Here is a 17424-nt window from a genome sequence, read left to right as displayed (position 1 = left end):
ACACCTGTCCACAGAAGCAATCAATCCATCAGATTCTAAACTCTCCACCATGGCCAAGGCCAAAGAGCTCTCCAAGGATGTCAGGGACAAGAATGTAGACCTACACAAGGCTGGAATGGGCTACAAGACCATCGCCAAGCAGCTTGGTGAGAAGGTGACAACAGTTGGTGCGATTATTCGCAAATGGAAGAAACACAAAAGAACTGTCAATCTCCCTCGGCCTAGGGCTCCATGCAAGATCTCACCTCGTGGAGTTGCAATGATCATGAGAACGGTGAGGAATCAGCCCAGAACTTCACGGGAGGATCTTGTCAATGATCTCAAGGCAGCTGGGACCATAGTCACCAAGAAAACAATTGGTAACACACTACGCCGTGAAGGTCTGAAATCCTGCAGCGCCCGCAAGGTCCCCCTGCTCAAGAAAGCACATATACATGCCCGTCTGAAGTTTGCCAATGAACATATGAATCACTCAGTACAACTGGGTGAAAGTGTTGTGGTCAGATGAGACCAAAATGGAGCTCTTTGGCATCAACTTAACTCACCGTGTTTGGAGGAGGAGGAATGCTGCCTATGACCCTAAGAACACCATTTCCACCTTAAAACATGGAGGTGGAAACATTATGCTTTGGGGGTGTTTTTCTGCTAAGGGGACAGGACAACTTTACCGTATCAAAGGGATGATGGACGGGGCCATGTACTGTCAAATCTTGGGTGAGAACCTCCTTCCCTCAGCCAGGGCATTGAAAATGGGGCGTGGATATGTATTCCAGCATGACAATGACCCAAAACACACGGCCAAGGCAACAAAGGAGTGGCTCAAGAAGAAGCACATTAAGGTCCTGGAGTGGCCTAGCTAGTCTCCAGACCTTAATCCCATAGAAAATATGTGGAGGGAGCTGAAGGTTCGAGTTGCCATACGTCAGCCTCGAAACCTTAATGACTTGGAGAAGATCTGCAAAGAGGAGCGGGACAAAATCCCTCCTGAGATGTGTGCAAACCTGGTGGCCAACTACAAGAAACGTCTGACCTCTGTGATTGCCAATGAGGGTTTTGCCACCAAGTACTAAGTCATGTTTTGCAGAGGGGCCAAATACTTATTTCCCTCATTAAAATGCAAATCAATTTATAACATTTTTAACATGAGTTTTTCTGGATTTTTTGTTGTTATTCTGTCTCTCACTGTTCAAATAAACCTACCATTAAAATTATAGACAGATAATTTCTTTTTCAGTGGGCAAACGTACAAAATCAGCAGGGGATCAAATACTTTTTCCCTCACTGTATGTACATATAAATATATGGATGAGTGATGGCCGAGCGGCATAGGCAGTAGTAGTAGTAGTACAGTGTATATACATATGAGATGAGTAATGTAGGGTATGTAAACATTATATAAAGTGGCGTTGTTTAAAGTGACTAGTGATACGTTTATTACATCCAATTTTTTATTATTAAAGTGGCTAGAGATGAGTCAGTATGTTGGCAGCAGCCACTCAATGTTAGTGATGGCTATTTAACAGTCTGATGGCCTTGAGATAGAAGCTGTTTTTCAGTCTCTCGGTCCCAGCTTTGATGCACCTGTACTGACCTCACCTTCTGGATGATAGCGGGGTGAACAGGTAGTGGCTCGGTGGTTATTGTCATTGATGATCTTTTTAGCCTTCCTGTGACATCGGGTGGTGTAGGTGTCGTGGAGGGAAGGTAGTTTGCCCCAGGTGATGCGTTGTGCAGACCTCACTACCCTCTGAAGAGCCTTACGGTTATGTGTGGAGCAGTTGCCGTACCAAGCTGTGATACAGCCCAACAGGATGCTCTCAATTGTGCATCTGTAAAAGTTTGTGAGTGTTTTAGGTGACAAGCCAAATTTCTTCAGCCTCCTGAGGTTGAAGAGGCACTGTTGCGCCTTCTTCACCACGCTATCTGTGTGGGTGGACCATTTCAGTTTGTTATTGATGTGTACACTGAGGAACTTAAAACTTTCCACCTTCTCCACTACTGTTCCGTTGTGGATAGGGGGTGGATAGGGGGGTGCTCCCTCTGCTGTTTCCTGAAGTCCACGATCATCTCCTTTATTTTGTTGACGTTGAGTGTGAGGTTATTTTCCTGACACCACACTCTGAGGGCCCTCACCGTTGTTGGTAATCAAGCTTATCACTGTAGTGTCGTCTGCAAACTTGATGATTGAGTTGGAGGCGTGCATGGCCACGCAGTCATGGGTGAACAGGGAGTAAAGGAGAGGACTGAGAATGCACCCTCTGGGGCCCCAGTGTTGAGGATCAGCGGGGTGGAGATTTTGTTTCCTACCCTCACCACCTGGGGGCGGCCCATCAGAAAGTCCAGGACCCAGTTGCACAGGGCGGGGTGAGCTTGATGACGAGTTTGGAGGGTACTATGGTGTTAAATGCTGAGCTGTAACCAATGAACAGCATTCTTACATAGGTATTCCTCTTGTCCAGATGGGTTAGGGCTTTGTGATTGCAATTGCGTCGTCTGTGGATCTTTTGGGGTGGAAGGCAAATTGGAGTGGGTCCAGGGTGTCAGTAGGGTGGAGGTGATATGGTCCTTGACTAGTCTCTCAAAGCACTTCATGATGACGGAAGTGAGTGCTACGGGGCGGTAGTCATTTAGCTCAGTTACCTTAGCTTTCTTGGGAACAGGAACAGTGGTGGCCCTCTTGAAGCATGTGGGAACAGCAGACTGGGATAGGGATTGATTGAATAGGTCCGCAACCCACCGGTCTGCGCATGCTCTGAGGACACGGCTAGGGATGCCATCTGGGCCGGCAGCCTTGCAAAGGTTATCTAGTGTGCCAAGGAGCGAGTGTGCCATTTCAGACATAGAAAGGTAGAGGACATTCACCAGAACATATTGTACTGAACTGCTCATAGTTCTTTTATAAATCTTCTCTTTTCTTATCACCTTCCTTTCCTTTCTTCCTCTGTTTTCTACTCAGAGTTCTTATGATGAAGATCATATATTCTACAATCTACATGCTGTCAGAGAGCTGCCAAAATACAATCTGTTTGAATCCTCAGTGGATGTCTTGTTTTTTCAACGCCACAAGCTTCCTAACGTGGCAGGCATGATGTTGAATCCATTAAGGCTGTCGGCCAATCATCTCTCTGCCTGTCCTTGTGGCTCGGCAAATGAGAGCGAGGAAACAGTAGCAAGGCTAGCAACCAGGAGGCCATTCACAGACTGCAGCAGCACAACAGTCTCAAGGCTCCACACCATGCTCACTGAATGAAACAATAAGGGCAGAGGTAGTGTGTGTGTGTGTGTGTGTGTGTGTGTGTGTGTGTGTGTGTGTGTGTGTGTGTGTGTGTGTGTGTGTGTGTGTGTGTGTGTGTGTGTGTGTGTGTGTGTGTGTGTGTGTGTGTGTGTGTGTGTGTGTGTGTGTGTGTGCTTCTGTGTGCTTCTGTGTGCCCATGCGTGCTCTTGTGTGTGCATGTGTGCATTAATGTGCATCTGTGTGTCTATTATGCTGCTTGAATAATGCACAGAGAGAGATCCAGAAGAGAAATATGCCCTGGAGTCCAAATGAACAGTGATTATTTTTCTGCTTTTGTTGGCCACTATAATTCCTCTGTTAGCGAATTGAAAAGGGTTTCGCTGGTGGCTGTTTTTGGTTGATATTGATATGGTTTTAGAAAATGAATAGCAACCATCTCTCTGAGTTTATATGAGCAGCATTATGGATTTATGGGCAGGCTTTGATAAAAAACAAAACTGTCCCTCTTATTTGGCAGACACTGTTAAGTAGAGAATAAATCATTAAAGCCAGCTAGGGTTTGGTGGCGAGACATTGTTCTGTTGGTACAGTTGGAGCTGCTGTGTGCCTGTGCCTGTGCCTGTGTCTGTGTCTGGAACTGCTGGTGTGTGAGAGCATGCTCAGAATGTAATTGCAACCTTACACACAACCAGGAAGGAAAGACAGAAGTTCTGGAGGTGGTTGCTTTGATTAGACTATAAACCTATGAACAGACAGGTACACAGGAGGGTTTATGCATTTCTACACATTTGTATGACTGTGTTGTAGTCATAAAAACTGTATACATATTTATTATATTGATTGATATGAACATAAAGTACAGTGTTCTCTACCTTCCTTGGAAATACTTCCGTTCAAAGGCATCTTTATCAATTAATGTCATATTATGTGAATGAATTAATCAACCCCTGGCCTGGCATCATACCTGCAGAGAGAACCTTTTACACAAATACCTGCAGAGAGAACCTTTTGCACACATACCTGCAGAGAGAACATTTTGCACACATACCTGCAGAGAGAACCTTTTGCACACATACCTGCAGAGAGAACCTTTTGCACACATACCTGCAGAGAGAACCTTTTGCACACATACCTGCAGAGAGAACCTTTTGCACACATACCTGCAGAGAGAACCTTTTGCACACATACCTGCAGAGAGAACCATTTGCACACATACCTGCAGAGAGAACATTTTGCACACATACCTGCAGAGAGAACATTTTGCACACATACCTGCAGAGAGAACCTTTTGCACACATACCTGCAGAGAGAACCTTTTGCACACATACCCGCAGAGAGAACCTTTTGCACACATACCTGCAGAGAGAACCTTTTGCACACATACCTGCAGAGAGAACATTTTGCACACATACCTGCAGAGAGAACCTTCTGCACACATACCTGCAGAGAGAACATTTTGCACACATACCTGCAGAGAGAACCTTTTGCACACATACCTGCAGAGAGAACATTTTGCACATACCTGCAGAGAGAACATTTTGCACACATACCTGCAGAGAGAACATTTTGCACACATACCTGCAGAGAGAACATTTTGCACACATACCTGCAGAGAGAACCTTTTGCACACATACCTGCAGAGAGAACATTTTGCACACATACCTGCAGAGAGAACCTTTTGCACACATACCTGCAGAGAGAACATTTTGCACACATACCTGCAGAGAGAACCTTTTGCACACATACCTGCAGAGAGAACATTTTGCACACACACCTGCAGAGAGAACATTTTGCACACATACCTGCAGAGAGAACATTTTGAGATTATATGGAAGGAGGAAAAGAAAGGTTAACTCTACACACTACACTCTGTGCTCCCACGTGTTTTACATTATTTAGACCTGTAAGAACATACAGTATTTAGACCCGTAAGTCATAGTCGGTGGTAGTATTGTGTGGTTCTGTAGTAAACTACACTCCAAACTAAACTCCCAGGACAATCAGAGAGCATGGTCCTTTTCTGTTGTCTCTGTCATAACCTAGCAGTACACGATCAGAGAGGTTCACTGTGAAGTCTGAGGACAGGACAAGACCCAGGGATTACACAGATTTGATTATCTTTCTTCCCGGATTAAAGGATGTAGCAAAGTTGATGCCGTCTGTCATTCCACGGGGGAGAAATAAAACCCAAAAGCCAAAAACAAAGCCAAAAAGAAAAACAGCAAGTGTTTTCTGAACTGACAGCAGTTGACAAAGCCCTGTCAGGGATTAAAATATGTCATCAAACCAGTGTATTCAGCTGAAGGGTATACAGTAGCACGTTGGACATCACTCACTGACAGAGGGCTTTTCCTGTCCAACCCACCACTGTATTGCCGCACTGCTTAATGTCTTACATAACAGATGAAGATGGAAGGTGCAGTGGAAGATCACATCTTTATGATTCTACACCGGAATTACCAGAGGGTTGTCACATGTTACACTTAACGGTTCATTCCACCAAATCATCTGTATTTCTAGATCCGTCACTAAAAGTGTGATTTAATATGATGCCACTTCCTTGTTAGCTTCATTGAGTGTACTGTACAAAGTAACACCACACAATCACATTCTACAATCAAAGAAATAGAATTACTATGACAAACGTTCCCATTCAGTTCATTCTATTTCTATTGTAGCAGACCAGGGGGTTTGGTCAAGATGTTATACACAGATCAGACATGGACAGGGTTGGATTAGCTCGGTTTCTAGAATGTTTATTTAAATAACCAACAATAAAAATGTTTTCTGGGCTCCGGGTCTTGCTGTTTCCTGTGGGGAACAAAACTGAGCTCCCTCCGTTATGCCTGGGGCTGAGCACGACTATACGGAAGTAAACTCTCTTTCCCCCAGTCCCCTCTCTGTGTGCTGCCCTTCTGGCAGCTTTATGGAACTCATCCAGCTGGTGAGCAATCAGCCCCTTGATTACTCACCAACCACAATCAGCCCCTTGATTACTCACCAACCACAATCAGCCCTGGCCGGAGAGCCCGTCGAGACCTGGCACGTCCAGCAGAGGGAGCCATCGCCTCGTGATGTAGACTCCGTCTGTCACCAGGCCTCGACGGGTCTCCCCCTGGTGGCTGAACTGCTGTACGCCACACTATGCATGCTATATCAAATCAATGTAAATAGTCTAGGTGTCCATTTGATTAATTGTTCAGCAGTCTTATGGCTTGGGGGTAGAAGCTAGTAAGGAGCCTTTTGGTCCTAGATTTGGCGCGCCGGTACCGCTTGACGTGTGGTAGCAGAGAGGACAGTCTATGACTTGGTGACTGGAATCTTTAATAATTTTTGGGGCCTTCCTCTGACACCGCCTAGTATATAGGTCCTGGATGGCAGGAAGCTTGATCCCAGTGATGTACTGGGCAATACGCACTACCCTCTGTAGCGCCTTACAGTTCGATGCTGAGCAGTTGCCATACCAGGCAGTGATGCAAGCGGTCAGGATGCTCTCGATGGTGCAGCACTAGAACTTTTTGGGGACCCATGCCAAATCTTTTCATTCTTCTGAGGGGGAAAAGGTGTTATCGTGCTATCTTCACGACTGTCTTGGTGTGTTTGGACCATGACAGTTCATTGGTGGACACCGAGGAACTTGAAACTCTCGACCCGCTCCACTACAGGCCTGCCGATGTTAATGGAGGCCTGTTCTGCCCTCCTTTTCCTGTAGTCCACGATCAGCTCCTTTGTCTTGCCCACATTGAGGGAGAGGTTGTTGTACTGGCACCACACTGACAGTTCTCTGACCTCCTCCCTATAGGCTGTCTCATCATTGTCGGTGATCAGCCACTGTTGTGTTGTCAGCAAACTTAATGATAGTGTTGGAGTCATGTTTGGCCACGCTGTCATGGGTGAACAGGGAGTATAGGAACAGACTAAGCACGCATTCCTGAGGGGCCCCAGTGTTGAGGATCAGATGTATTTTTTCCTACCCTTCTTATGGCCCGTCAGGAAGTCCAGGATCCAGTTGCAGAGGGAGGGTCCTTAGCTTAGTGATGAGCTTTGTGGGCACTATGGTGTTGAATGCTGAGCTGTAGTCAATGAACAGGATTCTCACATAGGTGTTCCTTTTGTCCAGGTGGCAAATGGCAGTGTGGAGTGCGATTGAGATTGCGTCATCTGTGGATCTGTTGGGGCGGTATGCGAATTTAAGTGGGTCTAGGGTTTCCGGGAAGATGATATTGATGTGAGCCATGACCAGCCTTTCAAAGCACTTCATGGCTACCGACGTGAGTACTATGGGGTGGTAGTCATTTAGGCAGGTTACCTTTGCTTCCTTCGGCACCGGGACAATGGGGGTCTGCTTGAAACATATAGGTATTACAGACTCTGTCAGGGAGAGGTTGAAAATGTCAGTGAAGACACTTGCCAATTGGTCCGCACATGCTTTGTCCCCACGGCTTTGTAAATGTTGACTTGCTTAAAGGTCTTGCTCACATCGGCTATGGAGAGTGTGATCACACAGTCTTCCGGAACAGCTGGTGCACTCATGCATGCTGCAGTGTTGCTTGCCTCGAAGCGAGCATAAAACATTTTGCATGTCTGGTAGGCTTGCGTCACTGGGTAGCTCGCGGCTGTGTTTCCCTTTGTACTCTGTAATAGTTTGCCCTGCCATTATGTAGTAGGATTCAATCTTAGTCCTGTATTTAAACTTTTCCCTTTTGATGGTTCGTCTGTGGGCCTAGCGGGATTTCTTATAAGCGTCCAGATTAGTGTCCCGCTCCTTGAAAGCGGCAGCTCTAGCCTTCAGCTCAGTTGCCTGTAATGTTGCCTGTAATCCATGGCTTCTGGTTGGGATATGTACGTACGGTCACTGTGGGGATGACATCTTCGGTGCACTTATTGATGAAACCGGTGACTGAGCTGCTATACTCCTCAATACCATTGGAGGAGTCCCGGAACATATTCCAGTCTGTGCTAGCAAAACAGTCCTGTAGTGTAGCATCTGCGTCATCTGACCACTTCCATATTGAACGAGTCACTTGTAATTCCTGCTTTAGTTTTTGCTTGTAAGCAGGAATCGGGATAATTGGATTATAGGCAGATTTGCCAAATGGAGGGCGTGGGAGAGTTTTGCATGCGTCTCTAAGTGTGGAGTAAAGGTGGTCTAGAGTTTCTTTTCTGGTAACACATGTGACATGCTGGGCATCACAGTCATTAGTGAGGAGAAATGGCACCTTTAAGTTAGCGCAAGCCATTTCCCTTTCCCCTGCAGTAGGCAGCTATCTACCTGTTTTGTTTTAGTCTTAGTACTTTGATAAGCTGTCGATGTTCAGGGCTCATTGTTCAGACAGAATGTCACCCGCTCAGGCCTTTTGACAACAGAACTGTTGTTTTAGCATTTAGTGAGGGTTAGATGAGACTGGGAGTCTGCATTCTGCATTCTCCCTCCATTCATGGTTTTTAAAAAAAAAATGATTTCACCTTTATTTAACCAGGTAGGCTAGTTGAGAACAAGTTCTCATTTGCAACTGCGACCTGGCCAAAATAAAGCGTAGCATTTCGACACATACAACAACACAGAGTTACACATGGAATAAACAAAACATACAGTCAATAATACAGTAGAACAAAAGAAAACAAAAATTATATATACAGTGAGTGCAAATGAGGTAAGTTAAGGAAATAAATAGGCCATGGTGGCGAAGTAATTACAATATAGCAATTAAACACTGGAATGGTAGATCGGCAGAGGATGAATGTGCAGGTAGAGATACTGGGGTGCAAAGGAGCAAAATAAATAAATACCAGTATGGGATGAGGTAGGTAGATGGATGGGCTGTTTACAGATGGGCTATGTACAGGTGCAGTGATCTGTAAGCGGCTCTGATTAAGGACACCTGTACCATGTCAGATATAGTTTATTCATTTTTGATTTTGCATCCCAATATTACACTTTATATATATCATAGAAGACTGACATATAACAAAACCATTTGACATACACTACCGGTTCAAAAGTTTTAGAACACCTACTTATTCTAGGGTTTTTCTTTATTTTTACTATTTTCTACATTGTAGAATAATAGTGAAGACATCAAAATGATGAAATAACACATATGGAATCATGTATTAACCCCAAAAAATCAAAATATATTTTATATTTGCCTTGATGACAGCTTTGCACAATCCTTTTTCTCCCCAATTTTGTGATATCCAATTGGTAGTTACAGTCTTGTCCCATTGCTGCAAACTCCCGTACAGACTTGGGAGAGGTGAAGGCCGAGAGCCATTAAGTCGAGAAACACAACCCTGCCAAGCTGCACTGCTTCTTGACACATGCTCGCTTAACCCGTAAGCCAACCACACGAATGTGTTGGAGGAAACACCGTACAACTGGCGACTGAAGTCAGCATGCATGCACCTGGCCCGCCACAAGGAGTCGCTAGAGCGCGATGGGACAAAGCCATCCCTGCCTGCCAAACCCCTAACTAACCCGGGCGACGCTGGGCCAATTGTGCGCCGCCTCATGGGTCTCCCAGTCTCAGCCGGCTGCAACACAGCCTGGGATTGAACCTGGGTCTGTAGTGACGCCTTTAGTGCCTGAGACCGCTGCCCCACTCTGGAGTCGGAGTTCCCAAATTTTATGAAAAATATGAACATTGGGCCACTAGGTCATTTTACTGCAGGAAAGCGCTACAATAGGATAGGATAGGCCTTTGTCTCAATATATGGCCACAGTGTTATGGCTCTATCATGACCATTAATTCAACTTTGAAGAGAAAAAATTGCATTCATATGGAGATATGCCATGGGCTGCACTATTATAGTGCGTTTGAGTTTATAATGAGTGTCAAATTGTTCAATAATTGCTAAGACAGAGGTAATTAATAGGCTGCCTATTGAGCGTGGGAGAACAGGGATACATACGGTATATATAATGACATAACAGTGTAATTGACAGAAAAATAATTTTCCGTTGTGTATTTCTATCCATTTCCTTTTATCACACAACAAAATAAAGTCATGAGCAATTTGAAGGTCATTCAGACAGCGATTGTTGAGTAAGGCTTGCCTGAAGTCTTAATGTCTAAGTGCTGAATCCTGCCTGATTTCCATCCCCACAAGGACACAGAACATTCAGTGTTTTCAGTAAATTAGGTTTCTTCATGATGGTGTTTTTTTCTGTCAGTCACAATGCTGTTGCGTAACACAGTGTAATGGGACTCATAACTGTCATATCGGCCATTTTGCTGTTATGGATGTCAAACCCAGCCAAGCTAGTGCTGCAGCATATCTACATGACAAGCCTCATATACAGTTGCATAAACTAAAGGCAGTGTTTTTGTTGTTTTCATAAGCGAGTGGAGTGGAGCCAAGCTGCCCCCTTTTCTCTAGGTCTAATCCCTCTTACTGGGTGTAGTGATAAGCATGTTTGACTTGGCCCACATTTCCTGTGTCGTTTCTGCCTTGCCAAACCATGTGACTCCCAGTCCCTGTAGAGTTGGATAATCTGAGTGATGCCTGTTAGGCACTGCTCTACTCCTGGACCAAGCAACAGAACAGCAGGGAAGGAAAACAACATGCCCGCTTTTCATTTGCTTTCCTCCCTCCCTCCCTTCTCTCCATTTTCTCCTTCCCCTCTTTAAATGTTTTGCTGCTCATAGATAGAATCTGTTGGTGGGAGCTGGTGGTTTTGTTGACATGCTTTGCCGTCTCACCTCCCCATGTGATAGGATTGAGCACCGTAGGGCCACTGGTGACCAAACCATCTCTGGCCCCAGCCCATTGGCTCGCTGAAAGCTGTGATAAACCGTTCCGATGCAAGCTGTAGCCAATCAGATCAGACGATGTCTGTAGATTGAGGAGGGTGGTGGATAGTTGCTGTACACCAGTTGAAGGCTATTGAGATGCAGCCCAGTTGTCAGGGACACAGTCTTTGGAGCTTACACTAATTACCTCTGAAGAAAGAAAAAAAAACTATTGTAATTATATTGTTTAATAAGATCCATCTTTATTGTTTTCTAAGCAGTGGTAGTTATCTATACAAACCAATTTGATAATATTATTCCTGTTATTTATGTTATTGTATGGGAGGTTTTGGCTTGGACAGGACTTCCTTTACATACCTTACTCCTGTTATTGTGGTAAACCTATCTTACCATTGATGATGATTAGATGTGTTGAACACTAAACAAGGCGTCACCAGCCAGGCATTGTTGTGATCCCTGTGGACAGTGTTATTGTTTTGCTGGTCGGTGCCACAGACTACACTGTCCTGATTAGGGGCTGATATTTCAGCGGATGGCACAAAACAGCTGCAGTCTGTTTACATGCACGCACGCACGCACGCACACACACACACACACACACACACACACACACACACACACACACACACACACACACACACACACACACACACACACAGACACACACACACACACACACACACACACACACAACCCAGCCAGTGAATCAGATCTGGAAGGTGAACCCTCACTGATGAGGCGGTAATTATTGTTTTCTTCCAAGGGATTCTGGGATAGACATCACACACACCTACAGGTTCTCTTCCTGTCTGATCTCCTCCAGAACGTTGATCACCACCAGGGTGTAACTCTACCTCTCTCCTCTTTCATTATATCATGTTCATATGCTGAAAACTTTACCTCAAAAACAATCATCACAAAACAAACCCTTTATTTAAGTTACACCTAGAACAAAATGTGTATGTTTTAGAAGAATAACTACAAGGGTCCTCAGAGCAACATACTGCCCTCGAAGCTACAGTATGATCGCATATGGAAATGGGTTGTTGTTTATGGGACTCATAACTGCTGCTGCCAGTTAAACTTCGCTCTCTGTGTGTGAATGTCTCTGTCTGTTGGTGTCTCTTCTTGGATTCACTGTACACAAAAGTGATTGACAGTGTTTCCATATAGATGGTGTATTTCATTACCTTGTAGAGGCTATGTCATGTTTGCAGTTGTCTGTCCTGGGAGAGGAGCTAGTGGAATGAAATGAAATGGCTGGAGCTGGAACGATTCCCTCTGAGGGAAGAAAGGAGTGCTGAGAAGAACCTTGTATTGCTGCTTCAGGCTACTCTGACAGGCCTTGTCTACAGGAAAGACTGGCGGACTTTAGTTTACATACCCTAGATAGTACTTTACATACCATAGATAGTACTTTACATACCATAGATAGTACTTTAGGAGTACTTGTTCATCCATTTACACTATCTTCTCTAAATAATATGTGCTTACCTCATGTTTTTGATTTTCCATGCTTTATAAAGTTGATGATATAGTACAGTAGTAGACAGGGAAATCAGTAACTGGCAGGTATACAACATCTTCATAATCATTGTGGTGTTTTTGTTAACTCGCAGGTGCTGCATACTTCTATAGTGTTTCTCCTGCATGTTTGATACCTGGATGAGCTTAGTGAACTCTGTGCTGAACTTAAACTGAATAAACTAGCCTGTTGTCTAAATCCTATGGTGAGACGTTTAATTGGCTTTCCCACTTTGGCGTAGGTTCCTTTGATTTAGGTCAGTGTCTCATAGGATAAGGTTTAATCATGTATAGGTCATCTTGTGTAAGCAAGTGACCCACTTCACTTTACAGCATCAACCGTGTTTGTATTGTGAAATTGCTGTCTGACATTGTTTGTAAAAAAGTTACCACGTCTGGGTCAAATACATAACGTCAAACACTTTCAAATATTTGAGCTGTGCTTGATTTAGTTTGCCCAGGCCTACAAGGGAACCAACGGATTAGTCCCAAAAGTGCAAACTCCAGTTAACACATATCATTACACTTATTATCTATTTGATGTTTGATCAATGACAGCATATCTCGTTCAGAATAGTGTCCAATTCATATTCCTGTTATAATATTGTTGTGTTTTATTATAAAACAATAAAATATTGTTGAAATGGTTTGTTAAATTGAATTGTTAATGAGGACATTATTAAGTTAATGATCTCTCCTCCAATTAATCATAGCCAGAGTATTGAATATGCCACACCGTGAAAATGTTGCATTCACTCTACATCGTTATCAATAGCTGCTGTGCTGACTGCTGACATATCATGTGATGAACTGTTTTGTTATTGGCAGCAATGTCCATGTACTGTATCTTTTCACACATTTGCCCTTGAATTTACATGGTCATATTTCCCATTTCCTGTTGCATGACCATGTTATTACTAAACATGTGGTGTTATGTGTTATAACTGACTCCATATTTCCTGTTGTTGTTTTGTTTTGAACAGACTGAAGAAGAAATCCCAGTCAGTGGATATTGCCACTCAAAGATTCTCCCCTACCCTGGTGCCAGCCTCACCTCACAAGACTGAACCACCTGTTACCAAGACAACCACGTTGGGGGTGCAGCAAAACAATGCAACCAATTCCCAGAGAATCTGCAGTCCACGGTGCGGCGAGCTGAAACGCGGCTACACCATCGGTAAATGAAAAGTGCTAGAATTCTGATCTGCCCATCTGTGTGGTCCATGTTCCATGTTCCTCCATTTGGCTTTCCTCCGGGACACGAGTCTGTGGCAGGAAGAGGAAGGAATGTTGGAGGGTGTGTGTGTGTGCGTGTGTGTGTGCACGTGTGTGTGTGTGCACATGTGTAGGTGTGCACGTGTGTAGGTGCATTGTAAGGCGACTGACTGATTGAACCTCAAGATGGCCTCAAATCAAATCAAATGTATTTGTCACATACACATGGTTAGCAGATGTTAATGCGAGTGTAGCGAAATGCTTGTGCTTCTAGTTCCGACAATGCAGTAATAACCAACGAGTAATCTAACCTAACAATTCCAAAACTACTACCTTATACACACAAGTGTAAAGGGATAAAGAATATGTACATAAAGATATATGAATGAGTGATGGTACAGAACAGCATAGGCAAGATGCAGTAGATGGTATTGAGTACAGTATATACATATGAGATGAGTAATGTAGGGTATGTAAACAAAGTGGCATAGTTTAAAGTGGCTAGTGATACATGTATTACATAAAGATGCAGTAGATGATATAGAGTACAGTATATACATATACATATGAGATGAGTAATGTAGGGTATGTAAACATTATATTAAGTAGCATTGTTTAAAGTGGCTAGTGATACATGTATTACATAAAGATGCAGTAGATGATATAGAGTACAGTATATACATATACATATGAGATGAGTAATGTAGGGTATGTAAACATTATATTAAGTAGCATTGTTTAAAGTGGCTAGTGATACATGTATTACATAAAGATGCAGTAGATGATATAGAGTACAGTATATACATATACATATGAGATGAGTAATGTAGGGTATGTAAACATTATATATTAAGTAGCATTGTTTAAAGTGGCTAGTGATATATTTTCCATCAATTTCCATCAATTCCCATTATTAAAGTGGCTGGAGTTGAGTCAGTGTGTTGGCAGCAGCCACTCAATGTTAGTGGTGGCTGTTTAACAGTCTGATGGCCTTGAGATAGAAGCTGTTTTTCAGTCTCTCGATCCCTGCTTTGATGCACCTGTACTGACCTCGCCTTCTGGATGACAGCGGGGTGAACAGGCAGTGGCTCGGGTGGTTGTTGTCCTTGATGATCTTTATGGCCTTCCTGTGACATCGGGTGGTGTAGGTGTCCTGGAGGGCAGGTAGTTTGCCCCAGGTGATGCGTTGTGCAGATCTCACTACCCTCTGGAGAGCCTTACGGTTGTGGGCGGAGCAGTTGCCGTACCAGGCGGTGATACAGCCCGACAGGATGTTCTCGATTGTGCATCTGTAGAAGTTTGTGAGTGCTTTTGGTGACAAGCCGAATTTCTTCAGCCTCCTGAGGTTGAAGAGGCGCTGCTGCTCCTTCTTCACGATGCTGTCTGTGTGGGTGGACCAATTCAGTTTGTCTGTGATGTGTACGCCGAGGAACTTAAAACTTACTACACTCTCCACTACTGTCCCATCGATGTCGATAGTGGGGTGTTCCCTCTGCTGTTTCCTGAAGTCCACAATCATCTCCTTTGTTTTGTTGACGTTGAGTGTGAGGTTATTTTCCTGACACCACACTCCGAAGGCCCTCACCTCCTCCCTGTAGGCCGTCTCGTCGTTGTTGGTAATCAAGCCTACCACTGTTGTGTCGTCCGCAAACTTGATGATTGAGTTGGAGGCGTGCGTGGCCACGCAGTCGTGGGTGAACAGGGAGTACAGGAGAGGGCTCAGAACGCACCCTTGTGGGGCCCCAGTGTTGAGGATCAGCGGGGTGGAGATGTTGTTACCTACCCTCACCACCTGGGGGCGGCCCGTCAGGAAGTCCAGTACCCAGTTGCACAGGGCGGGGTCGAGACCCAGGGTCTCGACCTTGATGACGAGTTTGGAGGGTACTATGGTGTTAAATGCTGAGCTGTAGTCAATGAACAGCATTCTCACATATGTATTCCTCTTGTCCAGATGGGTTAGGGCAGTGTGCAGTGTGGTTGAGATTGCATCGTCTGTGGACCTATTTGGGCGGTAAGCAAATTGGAGTGGGTCTAGGGTGTCAGGTAGGGTGGAAGTTGCCTCAAGTCACTATAAATACTTTTTTTTGAGTGCTGGTTGGTGCTTGCGGCAGCTACAGGCTACTTTATATTTATGTGGGAATATATTTAGCTATTGTCAGAGGTGTAGTAATAATACTTGAGGAAGCACACTTTCCGAGTTGGTCAAATGAGTTTGGGGAGTTCATAATGTAATTCTGTGCACACACTATCTCTGAATCATTCTGCCTCTGAAATGTGATTGCTCATTGACTTCGCTACTTTTGTTAGCTATCTTCAAGGATGGACAGAGTACTGCACAAAGTGTTCTGCATGTGTCGTACTTTTAATTAATCATTTGGTTTAACCTTGTACACACACACCTTGTACATCTTAACCCGCAGTTAATAGAGAGAGGATTGGCTGTTGAATCAAACTGACACCAATGGCAAAGTAGGAGTCATTTGGTCACTGATGAATGGTGAAATGAATCAGCACAGTATGATGGAAGAAGAGGTCCATTAATGACCAGACAGTCTCAGCAGGCCAATGGGGGTGATGTAACAACAACACTCTCTAGTCTTCAATAATAATTTACCCAATTCTGTAGCTGTGAAATAACCATATACCGTGTTTGCGTTCTCTGTAACTGGCTAAGTTATTCTGAAAGAATTGTGTACAGGTTAATGTTCCACAGAACACAGTATGTCTACAGCAGTTTTCCTTCATTTAGCCTTTACCTATTTAATTTGTAATATATAATAATTTGTGTCAACAAGGTTGTTTCCCAGTGGTCTCTTGAGCACCTGACTCTACAACCTCATGCCTTTGCAGCAGTGTTGGGGGTTACGCGTTTCAAAAGTAACACGTAATGTAATCGGGTTACTTTTATGAGTAACGGAGTAAAGTAACACATTACTTTTTCAAATTGGGTAATATTGTTACAGTTACTTTGTCAAACAACACCTGGGTTACTTTCAGAATCATATCTCTACCGGGACGGGTGTTTCCATGATCGGATCTTGACTTGTTTCCTCATTAAGTTCTCGAGTGAGTGGAGAGTCTGTTTGGAGAAATGTCATGACAGCTGCAGTCCATAGAAATGTATAGAGGGCACACCTCTGATCTTTGCCATCGATCACTTTTTTGATAGCAAAGCCCATAGAAGGCTTTTCTGTCTAGTGACAATTGTGTCCTCTACACATCCCTATTGGTTTGTGTTTGTGCGCTCTATAACCAGAACTGGCGGCTTGAGAGAAAGATTTTGAATGAAAAAATAAGAAATCTATACAGATGTTTTGTTTACAGTATACTGTAGATGGATAATTAAGCAGCCCATATATGGCGCAGCACTTGTAGTCTAGCACAGGAAAGCAACGCCACAGATGAAACTGGTGATCAAACCTGAGTTTGTAGCCTATCCTTGGAAGAGCACGCGCAGCTCGCCTTGCCCCCCCCAGCCCCCCCAGACAGTCAAACAAACTGTGAGATTGTGAGATTTGTTTAATGAAAGTAACACAATGTAATATAACTAGTATTATAAACTGGGTGGTTTGAGCCCTGAATGCTGATTGGCTGACAGCCATGGTATATCAGACTGTACAGTCGTGGCCAAAAGTTTTGAGAATGACACAAATATTAATTTTCATACAGTCTGCTGCCTCAGTTTGTAAGAATGCA

At 44.1% G+C, this 17424-nt stretch overlaps 1 protein-coding gene across 2 annotated transcripts in view; it reads left to right on the top strand.

Annotated features, from left to right (window-relative positions):
* Window positions 1-17424, top strand: part of LOC110511207 (oxidation resistance protein 1) — a 197274-nt gene that overhangs the window by 83807 nt on the left and 96043 nt on the right. For both annotated transcript variants that reach the window (XM_021592227.2, XM_021592216.2), the window contains exon 3: window positions 13497-13690. In XM_021592227.2, coding sequence (XP_021447902.1) covers window positions 13497-13690 — 194 coding nt within the window. The remainder of the gene's footprint in view (window positions 1-13496; window positions 13691-17424) is intronic.

The sequence above is a fragment of the Oncorhynchus mykiss genome, chromosome 3, assembly GCF_013265735.2.
Source record: "Oncorhynchus mykiss isolate Arlee chromosome 3, USDA_OmykA_1.1, whole genome shotgun sequence".
Lineage (NCBI taxonomy): Eukaryota > Metazoa > Chordata > Actinopteri > Salmoniformes > Salmonidae > Oncorhynchus > Oncorhynchus mykiss.
The sequence above is the reverse complement of the archived record's forward strand: the minus strand, read 5'-3'. Positions and strand labels throughout refer to the sequence as shown.